General features: G+C 37.4%; 1 protein-coding gene across 12 annotated transcripts in view; it reads left to right on the top strand.

The window, feature by feature from the left end:
- LOC110463258 overlaps window positions 1-24,758 on the top strand; it is a 46,996-nt gene that overhangs the window by 5,084 nt on the left and 17,154 nt on the right. For 9 of the 12 annotated variants that reach the window (XM_021517705.1, XM_021517704.1, XM_021517703.1 and 6 more), the window contains exons 2-4: window positions 11,998-12,205; window positions 21,371-21,522; window positions 22,751-23,835. In XM_021517705.1, coding sequence (XP_021373380.1) covers window positions 12,107-12,205; window positions 21,371-21,522; window positions 22,751-23,835 — 1,336 coding nt within the window. In that variant the 5' untranslated portion in view covers window positions 11,998-12,106. Of the gene's footprint in view, window positions 1-5,150; window positions 5,259-11,617; window positions 11,867-11,997; window positions 12,206-21,370; window positions 21,523-22,750; window positions 23,836-24,758 lie in introns of those variants that run through there. The other 3 variants (XM_021517700.1, XM_021517696.1, XM_021517695.1) reach the window with 3 other exon arrangements.

Here is a 24,758-nt window from a genome sequence, read left to right as displayed (position 1 = left end):
TGTTTAGCAATTTCTGTGGTCATGTAGGGAAACATGTAAGGCACAAATAATATTTCGAGATGCAGTCGTCTGACTGGAAGTCTGCTTCTTTAACTTTCAGTCATTTATGATTATTGGGAAGGCGATAAAACATATCTCAGACTGCCAGATTGGAAAGATAGCAAATACTTAAAATAGCTAGTACATGATTCAATATTAGCAAAATTATTCTCGACCTGGACGGAACTATTTTTTTCCGTTTAATTTTTACGAAAAAAATAGATGATGAGAGACTGTATGAACAATGTCTCATTATTCACTTGTCTTCCTGTTGTTTAATTTTGAGCAGAGTACCCGTTCGGGTATACCAGTGTCTCTGATCTTTATTTGACATATGATTTTCTGTACTACTGCTCGAAATGCCAGTGGGTTTTTTCAGAGACAGGCAGACTATCCGTTGAGAATCACGTACTATCACGATAGATCTGATACTGTGGGTACAAACTCACATCACTCAAATATCACGCAAGAATATGTCGTCACATAATCGTCCGTGTTCGTACAGACAGGAAGATCATTTGGCAGATTTCTGCGTACTTTTATTTTATAGGTGGGACTGCAACAGGGCGGGTTGTTAATTCCATATCTGTTCAATTTAATTGTCATTCTTTCTATCAATTTGTTGCGTGTACTGCCAAACTTTCAGATATCTGTCAGTATCAGACCTTCTAAATATGTTTACTACAACTCTCGTCACGTTTGTTACCCTGTAAATAGTTATCAGTTTACATTGTAACATACACACTCACGCTCGATACTTCAGACTCCCTATCGGCAGCCATCTTCATCTGCTGGTATATATCTGTGTAACTCTTTGGCGTGCGCAGGCGATGTAATACCCAGCAGGTGGCGCTAGTTATCTAGATAATGCACAAATCCCATCAGTCATGCATGGCAAAGATAGCCAATCAACAAGCAAAGATTGTTTTCTATTTGATATGTTTACGTTTACGGAATCATAACTCAACGTTTATGATACATTATAATTTAAATGAGGAACAGTATAATCCTTTGTTTAACAATGTTTACTGCCTTTGTCGGATTGTTCTGCGTGTAGGACTATCTCGTTTACAGCTTTATTAAAATGTTTAACGAATTTGATTTTAATCAGAAAACAATGTTTTCTTCTCCGTGCAGCAAATATATCTTTGTTTTTGCTTAACATACAACAATGCGGTGCGCCGACATTCGTCTAAGCAGGACGTCTAATTTCATCAGATATTGAATTCAGAATTAGTCTTGAAAATTAGTTTTCATATGTACTAAGTTGAAAATAAGAACAAGTGCAGTCGGAGGGATGTTTATCATGAACAAGATGTGATCTAAGAATAGAACCTAGGAATACTTATTTTATTCCGGGCAGACGTTTTGTTTGATCTGTCATCGCTAGAAATAACGATAATTACACAACAGTTATTATACATATACACTACGGTGTGTTCGATGGAATAGGTTGTGCCAGCAAATTACGTATTCGCGCCCTGATGACAACATTACAATGTACTTCCGATGACACACACCGCAGTGCCAGCAACACAAGTGAACATAATCGGGCAGACAGCTCAGGGTCAATGATACTGTTATACAAGTGCTAAAGTTATAGTACAGTATGCTTCAGGAGAAAATGTAACTTGTTGGAACTGATATTACATTATCAGGCATCTACCTCTGTAGCTGAAACCATCACGTGTACATGTACACGGGGTAAGAAGCACGTATTCCGTCTTTGCGTATTGCAGAGTTATCTTCTCTTCGGAGAAGGTATTGATTGTTACGTCACTTTTTTGTGAGAGTAACGTCATCAATTTTTGAGAAAACGACGTAATTTTCTCACACAGACCAATGACGTAACAATCAATACCTGCTCCCAAGAGAAGATAACTCTGCAATACGCAAAGACGGAATAAGTAGTTCGATTTAAAATGCTCTGTATACCAATGGTAATTTAAACCCCCTTATACGACGATCATAATACCACGCAATGCATTTACATGTTAAGAATTAATGTCGATCTTGAAAACATGCATTTTAATTACAAGTGTAAAACATACACATCACAGAGCATGCTATTTATGTGGAGGTGAACGCAATGATGATCAGTGTGGGAACATTAAGTATTTTTCCATGTCACGAATGTTTGGTTTATAAATTAGGACTTAATCATACATGTAGCAATCCTGATATCAAGTTCATAACTCGTCAAAGTATTTAAGTTAAACATGTCCACACCCTAACCAAGTACATGCATGTATCCCTGGGCTCTCTGGGTAATCCAGCCAAGCCAATTTATAAAAATGATGTTCATACATTTTATATGTACATAAAGTTACTCATGAACATACCTCTCTCAGTAACGGCGGTAGTGCTGCTGTATGTTTGTTTACACGTGGGAGCTCACTAACAGTTTCTTGAGATGCAGAAAAAAAAATTCACTTGCAACAGAAGCCATTATTATTCTTTTATCGTGAAAAACAAGTAAGTCTGCTTGGTATGTGTTTGATATAGTCTGTTTGGTGGCTGAGATAACGGTTAATGGATTTCATATGCTCATGACCGAGAAGGAAACGCCTTGGTTTAGTACCTACCATGATTTCAACACATCGCAGTCTAACATTGGTATATATTTCAATTTAAGAATAATGTCGTTCTCTTAGCTGAATTATAATAAGCCAATCGTGACCAGAAAGTTAATGGTTTACCTTAACAGTTATTCAATCCTTATCAACCATCCAGACTGGTTAGGTACTATATACTGCGTACCTAAAAGACATATGTAAGGTCTAGCTCACGGTACTGAACCTCCATGTGTTTCACAAGATCTCGCCATTGTACCTATATAATTCTCACTGCTTTACCTGCAAGTCTCAAAGTCTCGCCACTATTCCTACAATTTTCGCCACTGTACCTACATGTCTCAAGGTCTCGTCACTGAACTTACAATTCTCGACACCGTACCATGTCTGTATGTATCGCCACTGTACCTACCATTCTCGACACCGTACCGTGTCTGTATGTATCGCCACTGTACCTTCAATTCTCGACACCGTACAATGTCTGTATGTATCGCCACGTGAACTGTACCTTCAATTCTCGACACTGTACCGTGTCTGTATTTATCGCCACTGTACCTTCAATTCTCGCTACTAGCTTACATGTCTCAAGGCCTCGTCACTGTACCTACCATTCTCGACACCGTACCGTGTCTGTATGTATCGCCACTGTACCTTCAATTCTCGACACCGTACCATGTCTGTATGTATCGCCACGTGAACTGTACCTTCAATTCTCGACACCGTACCATGTCTGTATGTCTCGTCATTGTACCTACAATTCTCGCTACTAGCTTACAGGTCTCAAATTCTCGCCACTGTACAAAGAAAAATATACCTACATGTCTCTATGTATCGTCATTGTACCTACAATTCTCGCCAATGCACCTACATGTCTCAAGGTCTCGTCACTGTACCTACAATTCTCGCTACTGATTTACATGTCTCAAGGTCTCGTCACTGTACTTACAATTCTCGCTACTGATTTACAGGTCTCAAGGTCTCGTCATTGTACCTACAATTCTCGCCAATGCACCTACATGTCTCAAGGTCTCGTCACTGTACTTACAATTCTCGTTACTGATTTACAGGTCTCAAGGTCTCGTCACTGTTCCTACAATTCTCGACACCGTACCAGCATGTCTTTATGTCTCGTCCCTGTACCTACATGTCTCAAGGTCTCGTCACTGTACCTACAATTATCGCCACTGTACCTACATGTCTCAAGGTCTCACCACTGGACATGCAATTCTCGCAACTGTACATACGTGTCTCCTCGTGGGACTACCTTCTGTAGATCACCAGACGTTAATACCCATTATCTGTTCTCAATCAATGTCTGAGGCGTGCTTATGCACGTAAGCTATTCATAAGGAACAGGTTTTGAAACCGATGTCTTGGAAAGATAACGCCGATCCTGCTAATGGCTAGCAGGAGGACGGACTGATAGATGGATTATCTGCCCATCAACTGGTCAGACAAAACTAGAGCAGCTTCACGGATTATTGACAAATAATAGGACTATTTCCGTGTACATAAATTTCATAGAAAAAAAACTTAACATATATGTTGCAGGTTCTCAGGTTTATTCATTTATTTATTTTTTAATTAATGAAATCGAAAAGTTTTGCAAGTACCAAAACCGAATTATTTAGAATATTTATATTTTGATATGAGTTAAGCTTTCCGGGCCTGCACCTGAGCTGTCTGGCACCGTGAGATAGGCCTATCTGTACCGTCAGGTATATAAATGATTCTCCCGATGTTTATATCTGAGTAAAGAGTTCAAAGCCAGGCCAAGTGTGGTTGTGAGAGCATTGCTTTCTTTTTATATTTGTTCGCAGCCTTGGACTGGAAATGTGCGTTTTTCTCCTCGATATAACGAAGATAGAAGAATTGCGCCGTTACTTGTATGTCCCATCCAAGCTACATTATCGTACGCTAGTCGTAACACGCGATACGGTTCCTAGTCCTCCCCTCATGTGTGAACCCTGCCTGATGAATACAAGTGCTATCTTACCACAGGTTATGCCTAACGGTGACCAGAACAACACTGTTTCTATAAAGATTGATACTTTGACTTCCACGCATTTAATGTCGATTAAATGTTGATATATAGCCACAATGAGTTAGATTGTACATAAGTGTGCATGCACTTTTCTAGTACGGACAATACAGACGCTTTCATTTAGAAGTAGTCTGCATTCGTGTTTATCTTTGGTTGTATCTTTCAAAATATGTTTGCTGAACTAAAACGTTTCTAAATTATAACCAGGTTTATATGTTTCCAAACTAAAGCAGACCATGGATTTATTCTCCTTAGCACATCCAGGACCTTTACCGACATGTTTGTTGGAAAAACATGCGGTTGTTATGACAATCAAACAGAAAACAAACAGTTCGTTAGCTGTTGCCCATATGGAAATATAGTCGGCTATAACTGGCGCGTGACGTTTTGTTTACTTTTTGGAAACACCTCAGCGAGTCATTATTTCGATATTCCTTGGGTCGGTGCGATATTCCCGGTGTTAGATGTTTACGCGATCCTACTGCCGATGGAGACCTGCCCCCTGTATTACCACTACACACTCCAAGTATTGGTGACAATAACGTTACACGTTGTCTCTTCAAATCTTCCAACGTTCAACCATTGTTAATCAAGTTAAAATCGTGAGTATTTCGCGAGTTAACAGACTGTGGACAGAAATACTAGTACTTAGACATCATCCGTTCATATTGTATTCATATTTCTATGATTGTCGCATTATTTCATGGAAAATTCCTGTGAAAGAAACTATATTGTATAAAACATGTTCAGCACACACACACATTGCAGTATTGGTAGATAGGTATTACTTGTACGTTCAATGTACAATAAATCCTGATGGTGAATACTGATCATGAATTGGCTTGTTTACAAGCAGAAGAAATGACAAAGTTAAAACAAATGCTTTAAATAACTAGATCGTTGTTGTGCGTACATACTGTTTTCGTTGGGGCTCCGCCCTGCTGGTCACAGAAAATACAATTCAACCTTTCATATTCTTATTTATTACATTAGACAGTAACCTTCTTTCCAGTAAAATGATAGGCAAATCAGATTATGTTGAGTTGCCCTTCAAATTGGTGTGTATCAGTTTCATTGGGGATCAAGGATTTGATTAGCCAGTGTGGTATAAGCGAGGATATGTGACGGACTGATCGGTGGGTGGTATCCGTGATGGCCTGATATGTCTCGATTAAATACGTAATTACAAGGCAGACCAGAGAGAACGCCCCGGGCGTCTTAAGTTTTTAAATTGAAAGTTTGTACATAATTTAAATGATTACAACTTTTGTAAACAACCTACAGGAGAACGCTTGGTAAAGGAGTTTTTATGAATATATCGATGCACTTTTCCGGACCATTAAATGCTTCTGATGTATGTCATTCCTCCCTCTCCCTTTCCTACTTCGCCTCCTCTTCTCCGTTTCACGTTATCATTCTTACTTTAGGATTGTGTCCTTGACCGTGAAATGTTTGATGTTACGTAGTATGAACATGCCAGAGTGAGCATGTTGATATGAAAAACATTCGGCTGTTGTATTAGTACTCCCCCTCCCTCTGCCAAACGGTCTTGGAGAAGGCATGCCGTAACACAAGGACTAGATGTTTATATTCGGCTAAATAGCGTGATCGGTATTTACGACTTATTATGGCCATGACGTTGTGATCTCTCCACATCTGTCCTAACTTATTTTATCATAATGTTCTTACATATAACGGTACGGTATAGTGTATGTCTCCAATGGTACCCGTTTCACAGTTCATTATTCTGTTGCCAATATTCTGTTACACTGGCCTCTAGGTCTGTTTAAGTTAGAGTGTTGGACTTCAAAGCAGAAAGCTGTGCTTGCATCAAAGGAGTGACAGCAGCACATTTATTTCTGAAGGAACACTGCCACCTATGGCATCGAGTTGTTAAAACTTTAATCATAGGTTACACGTAACTGTTCTCATCACTTCATCTTCCATAGTAGTCCTGTTGAATACCATTGATGTTTCACGAGTGTGACAGAAGGCTTCATTTTTTTCACGGTTGTGCAGCCACTCGGTGAATTATGATGAATCGGTTTTGTATTCTGTCATTGGTTAAATTCCGAAAAAGTGTTAATTTAATACTACTAGAAAATGTCAGTTTTGTCTTTCTGAATGTATTTAAAATTTTAACTTTTGTTCAATGAAGAATTCCAAACTTTTCACTAGTTTAAAGTTCGATCTTGAAACAATGGAGGATGACAACACATTCTATTATATAACCTGGCGGAGCTGACTCGTAACATTCGGATTCGAAATTAGATACAAACGTTTTGATGCATGCATGTTCTGACGACAACAATGCTCATTCCTATTGTTTATCTAGCTGGATTTTGAAACAGTGAAGGGACACGTACTAGTTCACAATACCTCTCGTTGTGTGAACATTGTTCTTACTTTTTTTACTCTACACGTATTAATATGCTTGGAATGAACTAACGATGGATGACCTCTGTTGAGTATTAATCTTCTATAAATTAAAAAAAGTAAATTATCGTTACTGCCACGAATTAGCTATGATTATGCCACGATCCTATCATTTTTTAATTTTCTTCTTTCTTTTTCCCCAAAATCATATTAGCGCAATAGAAACGTGCACACTCACCTCACACATTTCAACTTAGAGAAAGAAGAAAAGTCCTGACTTTACAATACGCCTTCGACAAGTTACCTTCATGGAAGCTGACATGCACAGCACGTGTTGTAAATTAACGAACACAGCGGCGATGTGAAACGATGCTCCGAACTACAAGTACAAGACACCTAGCGGGGTTGTCAGTGTCCGATGTCATGTATTGTAGTTAAGGTTTGACCATCTACTATAAAGCCGTACATATAACCATACTTTGCAATTAGTATGTACCTGCAAACAAGTATACCCTAGAATAGCATTGTCGGTAGTAAACACACCCTTGAGAACCATCGTCAGGTGTAAGATAATATACTTTCTGGCAAGTGGTGGTCCCTTTTTCCTGTTTGTTCATTTAAAGTCATGTGGTGTTTTTTTAAATAATTTATTAAAGTACATTTTTACGAATTTTACGAACACGAATACTATTTATTATAAATGAATTTCTCCGCCTCTAAACAGTTGACGAAACCTCACCCAAACCCTGGTATCAAATTCACCTATTCTGTCAAGTTGATGTTTGTTGTTGTTTGTTTGACCAACGGGTAGTTCGGTTATCTAGCAGGCGAAGAGACGTTGTGTGCAGTACAAAGGGAAGTAACTACTTACAAGCAGATCATGGTTTCAACCCTATCCCACTGCAGGCAAATCACGGGTTAACTTCGCACAATTGTTTCCTAAAGAGTATCCTCCCGTTAACTTCGTTTTGGTTATGTAGCTGTAACGCCACTGAGGTCAGGGTACTAAAGTTGACTTGTAGTTTAATTGGTCATAGCGACAATATAATGATAGACTAAATTAGTATATTTGTAGGTCATGGGTTCGAATCCTGGTGTGGCCTCGTTGCATTTTATACTCGGAACGATACTATTTTTCAGGCAATTTTCAGCATTTTTCATCAAAGTTTCCCAAAGGATGTTTTTTGTTTGTTCGGAAATGGAAATTTTAATGCGTAGTTATAGTTTTTGGCAGTTGTATAGGGGTCTTATAGATTGTTAATTTGTGTAAACTACAATATATGCGTTTGAAGCACAGCATACAAGTGCATCAATGTTCTATAAGTGCAACACTGTGTTCGCTCCAGTAGCCTCAAACCACACATCTATAGACGAAACATTTGCGGCAAGAGTAGAAACGATGATTTTTGTCTTTAATCTCTCTCATTACCTACACAGATAAGTTCTGTGATGTCGTTTAGAGTTGAGAAAAATATAAAAACCTGTTACTTCTACCGATGTAATATATTCTAACTAAAAATAAGAAATTTGAAATTAACTTTTCCGCCGTGAAACGTTTATTTGAAAGTGTATTCAATTTTATGATATACCCGACCCCTGACGACAAGTGTATCTCTAACGAAGCCCCGAGATGTTCCAATGAAAATATGACCAGATAACACCAGTCTGTTGATGTGTTTACACGATATGTGTGGTACTTTCTGACATAGCGCGCCTGATAAAGACAGAAAAAACTCTGTTTACACGAAAACTAGGTCAAGTGGTAGCACGTGCTCCAATAATACTGTATAAATAATATGTTTCATTTACAGAATCAAGTAACAAGCAAATCTATATGGGTTGAGAAACTGAAAACACATGCACACGTATTAGCGTAAAACGAAGTAGTAAAACATCAGATACACTTAGTTAAGCCTCATAAGACACACATTTTTAAACATCGAATACCAAGGTAAACATCAGATACACACAGTAAAACATCAGGCTCACGTAGGTAAACATCATATGTATTTAGCAAAACATCAGGTTCATGTAGATTACCATAAGATTCATGTATTTAACAGATACACGTACATTGTAGGTAAATAAGTAAGAGATACCCAAGATTAAACACCAGCTACAGGTATTTAACAGTACACGTAGGTTAATTTCAGATACACGTTCAGTGCACGTTATGTCAAATACAATTACACGTTTAAAATACAAAGTTGAACACAAGATTCACATGGGGAGTAACACGCAGTTAGATATAGGATACTTGAATTTAAACATCGTTTTACGATAAGAAATGACACATGTTGTAGAGTTTAAATTAGACATTGGACACGCCCGTATACGAAAGTTATTCAGTTCGATTTGGATGTCAAAGGAAATATTCTTGACAATTAAAGAGTCGGCCTCGGACATTGCTGTCATGTAAACGAAGCCATCTGTTCATGATGATGAGATGGTTCATTAACTCCAAACGTATGTACGTCAGGTGTGTCAGTGAAAAGTGACGTCATGAGTTTAGGTAACATCTAGGTGAAGGCATGTCAGGACTTTACTCAATCACACCAATTAACTGAGTCTGTACCGAATGGTACCATTCCACAGTGGGTAAACAAGTCGGTGTGAGATTAATGCGCGCTCTTTGGGTTCGAAGATCTTAGTCTCCTGATTCTTGCTTTCGTGTGTCTGGGTCTTTGAAGCTCTTATCTCCTCTGATAATCAGCATTGTTTACAGGATGTCTGGCCTGTAGTTATTGAGTATTACACAATAAGTACAGGATGTTACGTATTAATCTCGTCACGTTCGGAGATGTAGCTCTCATCTATCACCATAACAACGGCCTAACCTGATCAATGATCATGATAACGGTTAGCTCATTTTAATTTCATAACCATATAATCGAAGACAAGATAAGTTTACAAATGTAGATACTTCTTGTAAAATCTGTTCAGTATTAAACGGTATATCACTCGATAATATGCTAATGCAAATAATTAAATTGACTAATTATGAAGTGCACAACACAAATGTGGTTTATAAAAAACTTAACTTTAAGGTTTTGTTGGTAGTGCAACCTTTGGATAATTGCTCGTATTATAATTACACTAATTGATCACAACAGTCAATGGAAAATTCATTAATTATCACCTTTTGAGAGCAAACCTTGTTGATAACGTAACTTAAAGCAGTAAACATCAATGCTAGAAATATGTCAATACTTTAAGAGTGCCAACTTTGCACAAATGAAGTCGTATTCTGGTGCAAATGTAAAAATGCTTGAAGCTGTCTATTACAAAGATTGATAAATAAAAAACAAGCATAAACAGCATAAAATTATCATATTTTGTTATTAAAGCTAACTTTAACAAGAGAAGGCAATTATAACAAGTTACAAGACAAAAGGGAGTATTAGAATACTATGAAACTGAATTACAATACTGAATACTGGTATATCAGACAAACATCCTCAGGTTTATTGGTAAAGCACTACGGCTGTATAAGATACATTAATGTGGAATTTAATACGGAAATAATTTTGTTTGAGAATGTGCGGCTTACCATGGACCTAATACAAGCATATTTAAAATATATTACAACAATTGAAATTGAGTTTTCAATTGTATTGATTCATTACATGTGTGTTTCCAATGTTATATTATCATAAATGTACAGTGTTGAGGAAGGCGTTGAGAACTTCTGCCTAATCGATAACGAAACAGGTATAGACATGTATTAACAAAAATCTATTCAGAACTCTACAACATTTTCTTTTATTAATAGTCACTTAATTCAATGTATCCTTATTTGTATTATATGTTGAAGAAAAGGGAACGCAAACACATTTTCTGCTTATTGGTCTTTTACATTTTAAATTAATGTGTGTAAGATTTCCTCCAATCTCTCTCAGCCATTTCTCCAACCATTCAGCGTAATGGTAACAACACTACCTATGACAGGGGAGATAATTCTGACATGATGCTTGGCTTAGAATAGGGAAAACATCGTTTCCTCCATATTCAAGAATAGTTTATGCTTAAATAGGTAAATGAAAAAAACAAGCGATTACAGTTTCTTAAGAACATGCTTCAATTTCTTACTTGACATTGATATAGAATTGGAGGAAATTGGACGAAACAGAAACACTGACTATTTTCAGCTGTACATCAAACGGTTCCACATACATCTAAAGGTGTAAAATCATATCACCAGTTAGAAGTAGGAAGGCAGCGTTAATGTGCCGAATCTGAGACCTGACGCTATCCTTACTGACGTTTCGTGTGTTTTTGTGGCATATAACGAGAAAAACACACTCATAACTTCACTCACTTCCAAGCACGTCTGTGTTCTCTTTCTGTGTGTGTTGAAGGTTATACAACTGTTCAATATCAGACGGGACATATTCACTTACTGCTATCGGCACCCAACACACTGAGCGACTGCAATATTGTAGAATCTGTTATCTGAGGAATGGCCACTGACGTGGGGAGCCTACTTTCGGTTTTACCACCGCCTACACTCGATGGTGCCAAACGCTGCCGCTAGCCTTACAGTGTTATTGTGTATTTATCTAACTAGGGCTAAGTAAACATCAGGATTATGACTAGCTCGTATTGAAGGAATAACCGCAACGACTGCTTCATTCCTTGTGTTAGAAATACAGCATAAACTTGTGTCGTCTTTTGACGAGGAGAAACTCGTATTCCTACATCATCCCATAATACACACACCAGAGGTGTACTCACGTGTATACTTTACTGCGGAGTTACTTACTCTTTGTAGTGCAGATCCATTCTAACAACGATAACCGGATCACGCGCTGGTACCTTCCAATACTATACTCCTGTATGTGTATCTACCTTTTTATGTCACGTGATAAGTGAAACGCAGATAGAGGCATTTCACTTTTTTAAAGTCCAGCGTATGTTTTCATCCATTTGATGGCATTTTGTTTACAACAGTTTGCATTGTTTCAGGGCCTGATGAGTCGAACCATGAAGATGTGAACGTGTTCCTAGAACCCAATTCGCAGTGACGTGAGGACGGACGGACATCTTATCGACATAGGAACAGACACAGTCCACTATGGTAACTAGCCAACAATTGACCATCACCCTGACAGGAGGAGGACCTTGGGGGTTTCGGCTGATCGGTGGGGAAGAATTCCCATTGCAAATAGCAAAGGTAACTATCTTGTTAATTGTGAAAATGACATGACGTTAAATACAGCATGAAAATTCCTCCAAGGAAGTACGACAGGGTCTAGGACTTACGCAACTAAACCAGTCACTAGGTTATTACTAAGCTGTTTAACTGCTTGCTTTGATGTTGGAGGGTCAACACCAATGACAACTGTCATTTAGAGATGCATACATGAGTAGGCTGCAAAAGACATGTTGTCGGTTTTAATGGCTATGGCAGTGTCGCAACTTTCAGTTGTTGACAACCGGAAGTTTACTAGCAAAACCGGTGAAGCGGGACGGGAATACCCTCTTACTTTTGACCCATTTTGAATCTGCCATCGGATATTAAAATCTATTAAAACTGTACATTTTCCAAAGTTATGTAGAATCTACATGTAGTTTTCATTCAGTAAAATCTGTCAACAATGATACAATTAGATTACTCAGAGGCACAAACGGGAGGAAAAATATAATGTGAAACAGTTGCCGATTGACTGATTTAGTTGCGTTAGTCCTCACTGGTATATTAGTTCAGCAATTAGATCATTTGTAATGTATATGTATGTTTGCTTTGTAGACCGGATTACTTCCCTTTGGAGTTATGTTTACATTGATTTGTTTCCGTGCTTACTTTGCACTTTTGACATATTTGTATTGTTTATTGGATATTTTTACATCGCTTTGTTTTTTACCTTTACCGAGATTCGTTCTAAATATTTTTTCGCTAAATAATTGTTATGCTTACTTTGTTTTATACATGTAGATGTATACTAATGTTGCTTTTGGAATGTTTACAAAAGGTAATTTGATGCAGCTTTTTTTTTAAAAAGGTGATATGTATCATAGTGTTATCTGCCATAGTTAGTGTTATGGTGTTACTAAGTAGCATACTCAGTATAGTGTTGTTGTTTATCATTTATGTACTAGTTGATGTATGTCGCGATATTCTATTCAATATGAAATCACCGAAACAAGCTTTTAAGATCTCAGTTGAAATTGAAATGAAACGTGTATTTATTACCTTACCAAGTATGTAAGTGTCCATCAACAAGTTTCCAATATCAACACAGACCTGAGTCAGGTGATATAACAGGAGGTGATGCAGAACGATCAATACATCGTACTGTGATCATAGGATCGATATTGACACATGTGATGGGCTCATTCTCTATTGATATATTGTATGTGGCTGGAATGTTTTGTTAATATACCTTTTATTCATTTACTGTGAAATGTTAGGTTAATCAATGAAAACAAAATGCATTTTTTTTCTATTGTAAGAAGTAACATTTTTTTTATTAATTGCACACGAAACTGACCAACTAGAGAGAAAGGTTTATCGTGAAAAACACAATTGTCCACTCTGACATCATAATTGCCCGACGGTTTCCCATTGTGACATCGATATATACACGATAATTTTGTTTGACGATTTGGAAAAATATGATAAATGGAATATTCTTGGTATTTTAATGAATAAATCAAACTTTACATTTTTCACTCTTTAAATTATTTCAAAATGTTTATCCTTATAGCGGTCGTGGTCATTTTATGTTGATAATCTATCTTGGTGATATCTAATGGTTTCACATTGAATACCATATATATATTTAAATAATATGACAGAATACCGATAATTTTCAATGGTTCAAAGCACGGGTGGAAATATCAGTATATAAGTATCGTTATGATTTGTCGATACTTTATTTGTGATTGAACAATTTGTATAAATGTTTCATTAATTTTTCATTTTGATAATTTCTGATATTTCAGCGGTACAAATAAAATAAATCGATAAATGTTGTTGAAATCTATATTGATATCTGCTAGTATATTATAGCCTTACATTTGTATATATAGATATCTGTCATACCCGTAAAGTGATCTATTTATATGGCTGTCATGGTAACCTACATGTTGATGTCAGCTGTGTTACTCTTATATAATGTTGATACCTGCCGTTGGAATGCAAGAAGACGTCTGTCGTAGCGACGTATGTAGAAAACCTGCCGTGGTAATTGTTAGTTTGCTCGGGGTTAAACGTCCTGGCAACAGCCAAGGTCATATGGGGACGGGTGTCTTGGAAAAACACAACAACCAAGGTAATATGGGGTCGGCTGTCTTAGGATACAAAACAGCCAAGGTCATATGAAGACGGGTGTCTGGGGAGACACAACAGCCACGGTCATATGTGGACGGGTGTCTGGGGAGACACAACAACCAAGGTCATATGAAGACGGGTGTCTAGGGAGACACAACAGCCAAGGTCATATAGGGACGGGTGTCTGGGGAGACACAACAGCCAAGGTCATATGGGGACGGGTGTCTGGGGAAACACAACAACCAATGTCATATGAAGACGGGTGTCTGGGGAGACACAACAGCCAAGGTCATATGGGGACGGGTGTCTGGGGAGACACAACAACCAAGGTCATATGGGAACGGGTGTCTAGGGAGACTACGGCCAAGGTCATATAGGGACGGGTGCCTGGGGAGACACAACAACCAAGGTCATATGGGGACGGGTGCCTAGGAAGACAACAACCAAGGTCATATGAAGACGGGTGTCTGGGGAGACACAACAGCCAAGGTCATATGGGGACGGGTGTCTGGGGAGACACAACAACCAAGGTCATATGAAGACGGGTGCCTAGGAAGACAACAACCAAGGTCATATGAAGACGGCTGCCGAGGAATATTCTGCAGATTAGAAAGAGTAGAGAAGCCAGATAAGAAAAACATTAGAACCAATCCTTGTAAAGAGGGGATAAGATCAGTTTAGGTTTATTCATTGTCCCCAAGCAGAAGTCACAGAAGATGAACTCCCTATGCTGCCGGGGACTCACATTAGTCGCCTCTGACATACTGTGGGGGAAACAGCAGGCCTCTTCTTTCCCCGAGCCTACAGGAGTCTGTGGTAATCAATGTTTGATATCAGTAGCAATACATAATATATGTCGAAGTGATATCAGAACCACCTTAAAACGCGTTCATTCTTATTGCTAAATCTCTATGGTGTTTTTTAGCAGGCTGCTGCTGTGTATAGTCTGGTACTCAATAGCCTGTTGGAAATGTTTTAGACATATAGATGTGTTTCATATCATTTTGATGCAAACCAGCTCAATTAGCTTTCACATAGAACATATGTTTGGCACGCTGTTATAACATTCACATGTCACGTGTACCCAAACATTACATTAAGAAAGTGCTTTACAATACAATTCATTCTTAATAGCTTACGTCTTCGAAATCATGATACTAACCTAAATAAATACACAAAGATTTATTTTCATAAATCGAAACAAGTAAATAATGCTGATATGAATCAATGATTCATTAATAGAGTAATGTAAAAGTTGTTGATTATTGATAAACAAAAAACAAGTAAAGTATTTCGATAAGTCCTTGTAAAGGTGAGGGCCGATACATATGTAATCTGGGGTGTCTGTGTACATCTGTTGTACATCTCATCACCAGCAAGTATGTAATAATATCAGTAATATATCAGTGTGTTTGTGATGGGCAGCATCTGACGTATTCTCACCAGGTGTATATATATCTTACACTACGTCGCACGCCATGGTCGTATGCACTGTAGTCCAAGCAGCCTCCAAGTACCTATCACACCATGGGCGCGTGTACTGTGGTCGGAACAAACCACGAACTATACTGTATAGTGCGTAACCACACCATGGGGCAGTGTTATGTTAAATGAACACTCTCAATTTAGCACCTTCATTTTGTATGACGGTTCATCTTGATTTGGGTTTTTTTGGACGGTGCTTTGTCTGTTCGCATTGCAAAACAAAAACAAAAATAACGTGTTTTTTTTTGTTTTTTACCTTGTTGAAATTGTATTTTGTTCTGTTTGGAGTTTGAACATGTGCGATGCTTTGCAAGAAAATAAAAGAACCGTCTAGGTATATTCTCTCATTTTCTCATGTGTTTTAATGGTAAGGAATGTATTAAAAAGCATTATTGTGGTAATTAGTTGGGAACAAGTTAAACTTTAGTTGTAACTATAACGTCTGGTAGATGTACCTACCGAATGAGTACGAAAAGCTAGTGTAAAGAGTACTTTCCGATTTTCTTTAAACTACAAGAGCATGATATGAGTAACCCAGGTAAACCGATAAAAGAAGCTATACACATACCATACAAAGACCTTTATTTTGGCGTTATTGATATGCTTACAGGAAGTTCAGGTGATACATTGAGCTAGTCATGTAACACGGCGAATGACAAATATGTGGATTTAATAAATACATAAGACTGTGTCACCCAACACATCCATGGTACTACGGCTGGTTGGAGTGTTTTGTTACAGTATCACTTTTTGCAATACCGTGTAGGTGAGATATTCAGGTAGACACTAAAACACTGGGATGTGTAGGGCGACACTTCCCCTCTGTGTCGGTGTCACACAGGTAATAGTGGTCGATGGTAGTAGACTTATCGGTGCTGTTTCTATTTTGTTACAACTGTTTGGATAGAGAAAGAACTTTCAGGTAAACATTTTATTTTATACATTCGAGTTTTAAAAGCACCCGTATCTGTAAATTATCACATATGTTCACGTTATCTATTTGTTTTAATATATCATTTTGGTGAACATGTATGGCCAAGCGATTTATATGATTGTAGCAGTTATAAATTCATTTTAATTTCATTTTTCTCTATGATGCATTCTGCTTATATCGATTCATTTTCATATACTGTTGATATGTCTTACCTTTATGGTTAGTCAGAGTGATGAGTTGATTTTTCATCATTCATAATTAAAGAAATACAATTGTTCACTATTTATATTTTTAATGAGTTGATGAGCATGGTGTAGGAGAAGAGCTGTATTTGTTATTTGATGAGCATGGTGTAGGAGTATAGCTGTATTTGTTATTTGATGAGTGTCTTTAGTTGTACTTGATGAGATTGTCTTTAATTAGTATGTTATTTATTAATATTATTCAGTTGATGCGTATGTTTTAATTTTAATGTGAATAGTAATTATCATGAGTATAAATATGATGAGTATGTTTTTCAGTATTTATTTGAGATGTGTTTTGATGCTTTTATCGTGAAGAATATTATTTTTTTATGGTTATTATAATTTCATGTTCCCTTTTTTTGTAAATTTCTCATAGTGAAAAAAAACACTTACATCATTTAAAAAACTACAGAATACCAGAGAATAAGAAAACTATAATTTGAACTCAAAATCTGTGGAAATAGTGCAAAACATGACATAAGCTTAAGATATTTTTTCAAGTACCGTTGATAATATGAGGCAAAATCGTGCATATGTTATGTGCAATATCCATACGTTTCCTTTGTTGGCAATAATCAACAAATAATCAACATATCCATCAAAGACACATCTGGTGTATGTGTTTTATCACTAGGTAAAATTGAGTATATAGATCCATTAATAGGGGGGGGGGGGCTGTTATGGCGTTTTCTTTGTCACCATTTGTCAGTATAACCTTTTTCGCTCTGTAACCTAACTGCGGGAGTTGTACTTGGTAAACGGTAGATACCTACATGTATCTGTCATTGGTCAAAGTTCCTGGTTATTCAAACTAAACATCATTCGATACAATTGACTTACGGTTTCAACTTCATAACTTTACTGTTTCTGAATCTTAAAAAGGGTGGTTCAAGATAAAAAAAAATAAAAGACGTGTTATCATAGTTGCTTTAATCACCTCTATATCTGATCTGTATATCTGAAACTACTTTTCTGTATTTAGTATTTGGTGTTAAATAATTGCTTCATTTATTTTGATTTGACAAATGTTCATATTGTCCGACGAATATAACGATAACATGGTCCAAGATTTGCACTGGTTCAGAAGAAACACATGTCTGTTTGACAGAAAGGTTACAACAGAGCGGTCTGTTTGACAGAAAGGTTACAACAACAGAGCGGGTAATGAAGTTTGTCTAATTTTTGAGACAATCTGTCTCTTTATTATGACACATGTATGAAAATATCAAATAACAACATTTGAGACGGAGAAAAAGAGATACTTTAAAATATAGTTATGCTGATGTTAACACAACCCCTCGGACGGATGGGTGCCGAAGACTAGTGATGAAAAATCAATCTTAAGATGGTGCAACAACGTAAACAAAATAATTATATTTCAAGGACAAAACTTTAAACACAGTTGTGGTGGCTTCGACCGTAGCTTAAATATAAAACTGTTTAAATATATCTTAAGTGCTTTATCAACACTACGATTATTGGATATGTTACATTATGTTACTATTATATCAAATTACTTTAAGCACATATACATATAAGTTGTATGTGTATTTTCTACAGTTCACGATCTTTGTGTCCTATCGGGCACTATCAATCGCGATGGAGCCCACATTTCCAGCACGTTTTGCAGAAAAAAGTAATGTTTAATTTCTCAGAAGCTGCCCAAGTATGCTACATTGAAAGGGCAACTTTTAACAAGTATACGACACGAGTGAGAAGTTGGGGATATGTTCATCACATCCTATTTATCTGACCAAAATTGTTTACGTTTCATCTGTGGACCATCATCCATTACCTTTAACATTTCAGCGCGCAATAATAAAATTGTATTAGTCTATTTTATCCCACTATGAATCCATTTGCATCGGCGGCAGTAACGAAATGATAATACAACTATGTTAAAGAGTTCATTTAAAGTAACAATCTCATTCGTAGTCCATGTTCGTTGTTTGACCTGTAAAATCATCCTAGGTCAGGTCAAAGGTGATTAACAAAAAACGGATTGAACATTACAGTAATACAACTGCTACTAAAAATGCATCTTTATCAGTGATGGAACGCACATAGTAACAGAATAATCTTTGCTGCACACGTTTTGCAGAATGTTCCCGGCTGACATTCTCATAGATGGCTAATACTTCATTGTGTATGCTACAAAAATGTGTCTAGATGTTGCAAAATGCGTTCTGGAAATCAGGCGTGCTAACCTAGATTCACATAGAGGAGATAACAGCAAACTAACACTTTTTTTATAAAATGTGTTTGCATATCTTACAAGAAATGTGTATGCTTCAAACATCCTATCACACAGACGCTCAAATAGAAGTTTATACTCTCCCAGCCTCCAAGTATTATTGCAGTTTATCTTTTTCCGATAAGCAATGTTTTTGTTGCCATGAACGTTAGAACTGTTGCCTTTTTGTGTACATAAATATATAGTTCAGCTCTACTACACTGGAGATCCACATGGGGTCATTCGCTAGGTAGAACTATTCCCTTCCTTTTTGTTTTTAAAACGAAGGTTTTTCGATTTTAATCCCCCTTCTATATTTTACGCTGACATAAGAGATATGTTTATTGTTTGTAAGAGTTATCTCCCATATTTTTTAATCATAGCTGTTTGATAATTTATAATTGCTTACCTGATATCATTTTCTTTACCACACATTACGTCATTTATTCATTCTTAAAATATTTGTTGTAGGTGACTGAGTGTGATATTTCGTTCGACAAGTTACATGTCATATTTTCATATACAGTGTTTGTTTCTTATAGATAATTTTTGCTGATTGCTGACTGGAAAAAAAACATGATTAAAAATTACATTTGCATATTTTTCAGAGGTATGATCCTAGGTGTCTTATACGACTGATAATATTGGTGTTTCTCTCACTGACACCTGTTTACCAACAGTGATGCACTGGTAATTTACTGTAGCAACCCACTCATATGGAGAAGCTGCTGGAAACATCATAGATATTTGACAATTTTCCAAATTTTTAATCACGAACATGTTGCAATCATATCATGTGTTAACAGCTGCGAAAAATAACTATTTGAATTATTTAAACATTTCAAGTGATGCTTGTCGGATTTTTAAAAGTTCATGACGACACGTGAGTTAAGAAGTTCGAGGTTATAATGATTTACAGAACGATCAATAGTTTTATGACATTAAACACTGTGACATGTAATTGCATTGTTCATCATACAAGGAAGGTTCCATGCTCGGAACTTATGTTTTCATAATCCAGACAGCTCGCATGTGCCATGGTGTCTACTGTCAAAACGCTTTATCATGGCATTACGTGTGTACTGTCATAACATCATGTACCTCATACACATAGCGAGATTTTTGTATCGAACAAAAATGATAAGATGGATTTCCTCCGCCAGAAATATGAAGTTTTCTCTTCGGTGCTGATTTTGTTATAGTAACGTCTTTGTAATGTTCGTTAAATATGTCGATTTTTTATTAATGTTTGTACAAATCTACTGTGCACAAGTTGTGTTTTATGTGGTTTAAGCTAGATATGTGCGAACCACGCTGATGTGCAGTCACGTGATGTCGATGTTTGAGAGATTTCAGATTTTTAATTGAGTTGTTTAGTTTTTTATTCGTATCAGGACTTTCTATAGAAATGTCCCTCCATTGGGCCTCGTGGGCTTTTTGGGGGATCTTGGTCTTCCAGTTAAACAGTACATATTTGAATATCAATATTAGAGTAAAGTTAGAACATGCTTTTTATCCTAATAACTGTATTCTGACATTGTATTGTTACAGAGGTACTCCAAAGTATGAACTACACATTTATTTTATCATGTTGCTATGACAACGTTTTCTATGGTAACATTGGTTCATTATTGTGTATACACGAAGATGTACTGCTGTCGTATATTCTTAGTAGTTTGCTGCGTTTGACAGTCTACATGAGAAATAGCTTGCAAGGCTTTCGTTTTCTACAGTTAACCGCGCTGGTAGCAACCATCATGAATTCACTTGTTATCTTTCAAAGATGCATGTAACGCAAATCCTGCTTTGAGTTTACAATATGCATGACAGACATTCAAAAGTTTCTGGACGACGTCATATCTAAATGTTATACATTACCTCATATGTATTAAAATAAAGTTACAGTACAGTGAGTCTGACTGTCATCCATTCTAACCACACTCGGAATCTAACAGTTACACCATGTCTGATTGATAGTTATTCAGTGGGAAACTAACAATTATAACAAGAATCTCCTCGGTTTTTGGTGTCATCGCTGACATTCGCTTTTCTCTAAGTGTTCTGATTTTCTGTTGTATATTAAGTCTTTGGGATATAGAGTTATGTAGAAAGTGGGACACATATATATCTCCATTACTCTCAATGTTTGAATCGTTTTTCTGTTGCAGATCCGCAAGAGAAGCAAGGCATGCTCTGGTGGCCTCCAGGAAGGTGACACGGTGGTCTGCATCAATGGCGTCTCTATGCAGGGCAGGTCTCACCCCGACGCCATGTACGAGGTGGACAACGCTGGAGAAAAACTCAACATAGCGGTCCAGAGGTACTTGTTAAGCAACATCACAATCCATAGGCCGCCTCGGAATTTAGATGCAATGTTCATTTTCTGTCCGTGACTCCATTCGTTAATTATACAACCCTCATTGTCATAAATTTTATATCACAAAATTCCAATTCACAACAGGCATCAGCCGAACGTATTATTGTTTTTATCTTAAAACAATGAAATGCCATCGATTTTGTCATGCAATATTCCAGGAATGCAGAGGAGTATGTGAGTGTAACCCCTGGTTCATTGACCAAACATAAATACAAACGGAAGTCCTACTGATATACATTCCCTTTACTTTACTCTATTCATTAATGTTGACACTTTGTGTTAAAACACACCTAGTGCTATATATAATGCGGTGGTTCTTTTGGCATTCATTATATCATGTTAATATAGATCCTTGCCCAATGGTTTATGCTTATTCACTCAATCATCAAAACAAGTAGCCAGAAAAGTAAATACACACTTTGCTACCGTATCACGTTTCGAGCTATGGTATCTAGAACATATGAGCCCTGAGACTTCATCTTTTTTGGAACGAATTACTTTGAGCTAATATCAATGTGCCCTTTTTGTATAAATAACAATTTTTTTCATATTTTTGTTTTTTATTTTTACTCCAAAAGCATTTAAGGACAGATGAAATATGCACAAAATCGCCAAAATCAGTTCGTTTCTCGGACGTATTTGCATTATTAAGCATTTGAGGACACAAACGAGATCCATAACTCATATTTTAGCAATACTTATTCAATCAAGTTGTCTTGGAGAGATTTCCCCAACAATAAGCATAGTTGTAATTTTTGTCTTTAATTTCTTATCGAATTTGTTTACAAAATAAATGTTCACAATCTTAATTATGTGGACATAAAATGTTTTGATAAATACATGTTATTACCTTAATCCGTTAATGATAAGAATAACGCACGGTAATATAAGGGTATGATAAAGCAGACAATTTCCCTACTTTGACTCACACGAGATTTTACTTAATACGGTGGTGTCTTTTGTAAATCAAGATGTAGATCAAAATTACTGGAAATTCATATCTGAAAATCGAACCCTTCGTTCGTTCAACATTTATAGTTAAGCTGTTCGCTGCCCTTTCGAGATTGCATGACTTTCATGATTGAGTAATAATCTTATTTGATTCCTGAAAAGTATACATCGTCATTTGACATTGATTGTGTGGTAATCATTGTTATCTTTGTTACCACAGGGAAGGAGGGTCATTCCAACCTCTTCAGCTAGTCGAGCAAAGAGCACAGCAGCCTGTGGCAGCACCCATGCCGATGAGCAATGGGTATGGAGGAGCACCTGGGCCAAAACCTGTCTCAACCTCTCAGACTTTTCGGGATGGCAAAACTACGACCAACGTGGTGACCGGAACTTATCAACAGACATCTGGAGGCGGCAGCCACCACACCAAGGGATTCGTTAAACAGGTAGTACAGACACAACCAGGGGCAGTGACACGCCAGCAAACGACCACTCGAGTCACCTCCTTCTCTAACCAGGCGTCTAGCAACGAGAGCCCCGTAAGGTTTCAAATCAAGAACCTCCGTAACGAATTCAAGGAGAATTATACTCCGATGATATTCGGACAAGGAACGGAACACACGTATGAAGACTATATGCGGCCCGACGACACAGTCCGTATGCCTCGTGTGTTCATGGTGCGGGACATCAAGGGAACCATTTCCGGGCAGTCCGAGCAGCAACCTAACTACCTTCCCGATGCCATGAACCAGCCGAAGGTACCAAGACCTTTACCACCAAAAGCACCGAAGCCAGTCCGAATGGCACCGGAACAACCTCAATTCAAAGTTCCAGATCAGGTACCACTTCCGGAGTATAAACCAGCTCCTATTCCGGAACCGGTTATACCACAGGCACCACCGCCGCCACTTCAACCACATGAAGTGCCGGAGCCATCAGATCCTGTTTCTTACTACCCGCAGGATGAGCCTCTGTTCTTCCCGCTACCACAGGCACCTTTTGTTAATTTTGACGCGCATGCTTACAACGAACAGATCAGATCGGGAAATTACAATGACGCAGGTGACTACGAAGAAACGCCAGAGGAAATGGAAGAAAGGTTTAAAGGAAAGTGGCCTATTTTTGCACCAAAAGTAGAAATTCATTATGACGAAGAATTTTTACAAAATGGCATGCAGAATGGTTTCATCTTAGAGAGACCAGATATACTTCCCCTTGATCTCAGCCGGAAGTTGAGTGGCGCTGAGATGGACAGCGACCCATATACACCAGGAACCCCCGAGTCGTCCGGTGTACGAAAGAAGAGTGAGTACAGCTCTGTTAAAGTGTTGCGCTTGCAGTGGTTTTGCCGCCTCAATATCTATGATGCATGGTTTGCTTCAATACTACCCCTATGTTTACATCTTTACAAGTTCGCCTTATTAGTCCGAAAGATATAAAAAAAACATGTTCATAACTTCTATGTTATCGTGATGCCCTTTGGCAGTTTAATGCGAATTTCGATCTGAAAAAGAACCATAAACAAAAAGTACATTAACAGCAATTTAGACAGAGTAAGCTATTGTCCTCACACAAATGCCCGGTAATGTGTGACTGTTAATAAGTTTGATCTAATAATAGGATTACCTCCAAGGGGTGTGGTTTCCTATACCTTGTCAGCTTTCACATTGGGTACAGCGTTAGGTGCATATTGTTCATATCGTTTCCCGATCATGATTACTTACTTCATATGTTCTTTTTAAAGAACGCCGTCATTAATAGGTACAATGAGACTGGGTCAGTTTTGTTAGGATAATGAAGTGTGTGTGGTTCAGCAGTAGGTTCGTGTGATGCCTTGCAGCCTTCTGTCTGTTAGCTTGGTGAATGATGCCACTCTCCGCTATTTATTCGTAGCTATCCCGTGCTGCTGACTTGAGGCGTGCTTGGTAGATAGTAAATTATGTGTTAAATTGCTGTCATGGTTACGGTTGTTGCCAGGACTTAACAATTAAAACAGTCCAACTCATTTTATTCTCTGTATTACAATAACAAATGCATTTTAAACAAATCATTTTCTTTTATTTTGGCTGTAAAATTTTATGTCATAATCCTCGGGTATGTAGCCTATCTAGATAAACATATGCAAATCATCGAACATGGCAACATGGCCAAAGCTCTAATACCTGAGATAAAATATAACACACAATGCTATGTGCTATCATTGTTGTAGCTATCGGATGTCCGTCTGT

This window comes from Mizuhopecten yessoensis, unplaced genomic scaffold (assembly GCF_002113885.1).
Source record: "Mizuhopecten yessoensis strain PY_sf001 unplaced genomic scaffold, ASM211388v2 scaffold10883, whole genome shotgun sequence".
Lineage (NCBI taxonomy): Eukaryota > Metazoa > Mollusca > Bivalvia > Pectinida > Pectinidae > Mizuhopecten > Mizuhopecten yessoensis.
This window is presented reverse-complemented; position numbering and strand designations above follow the sequence as displayed.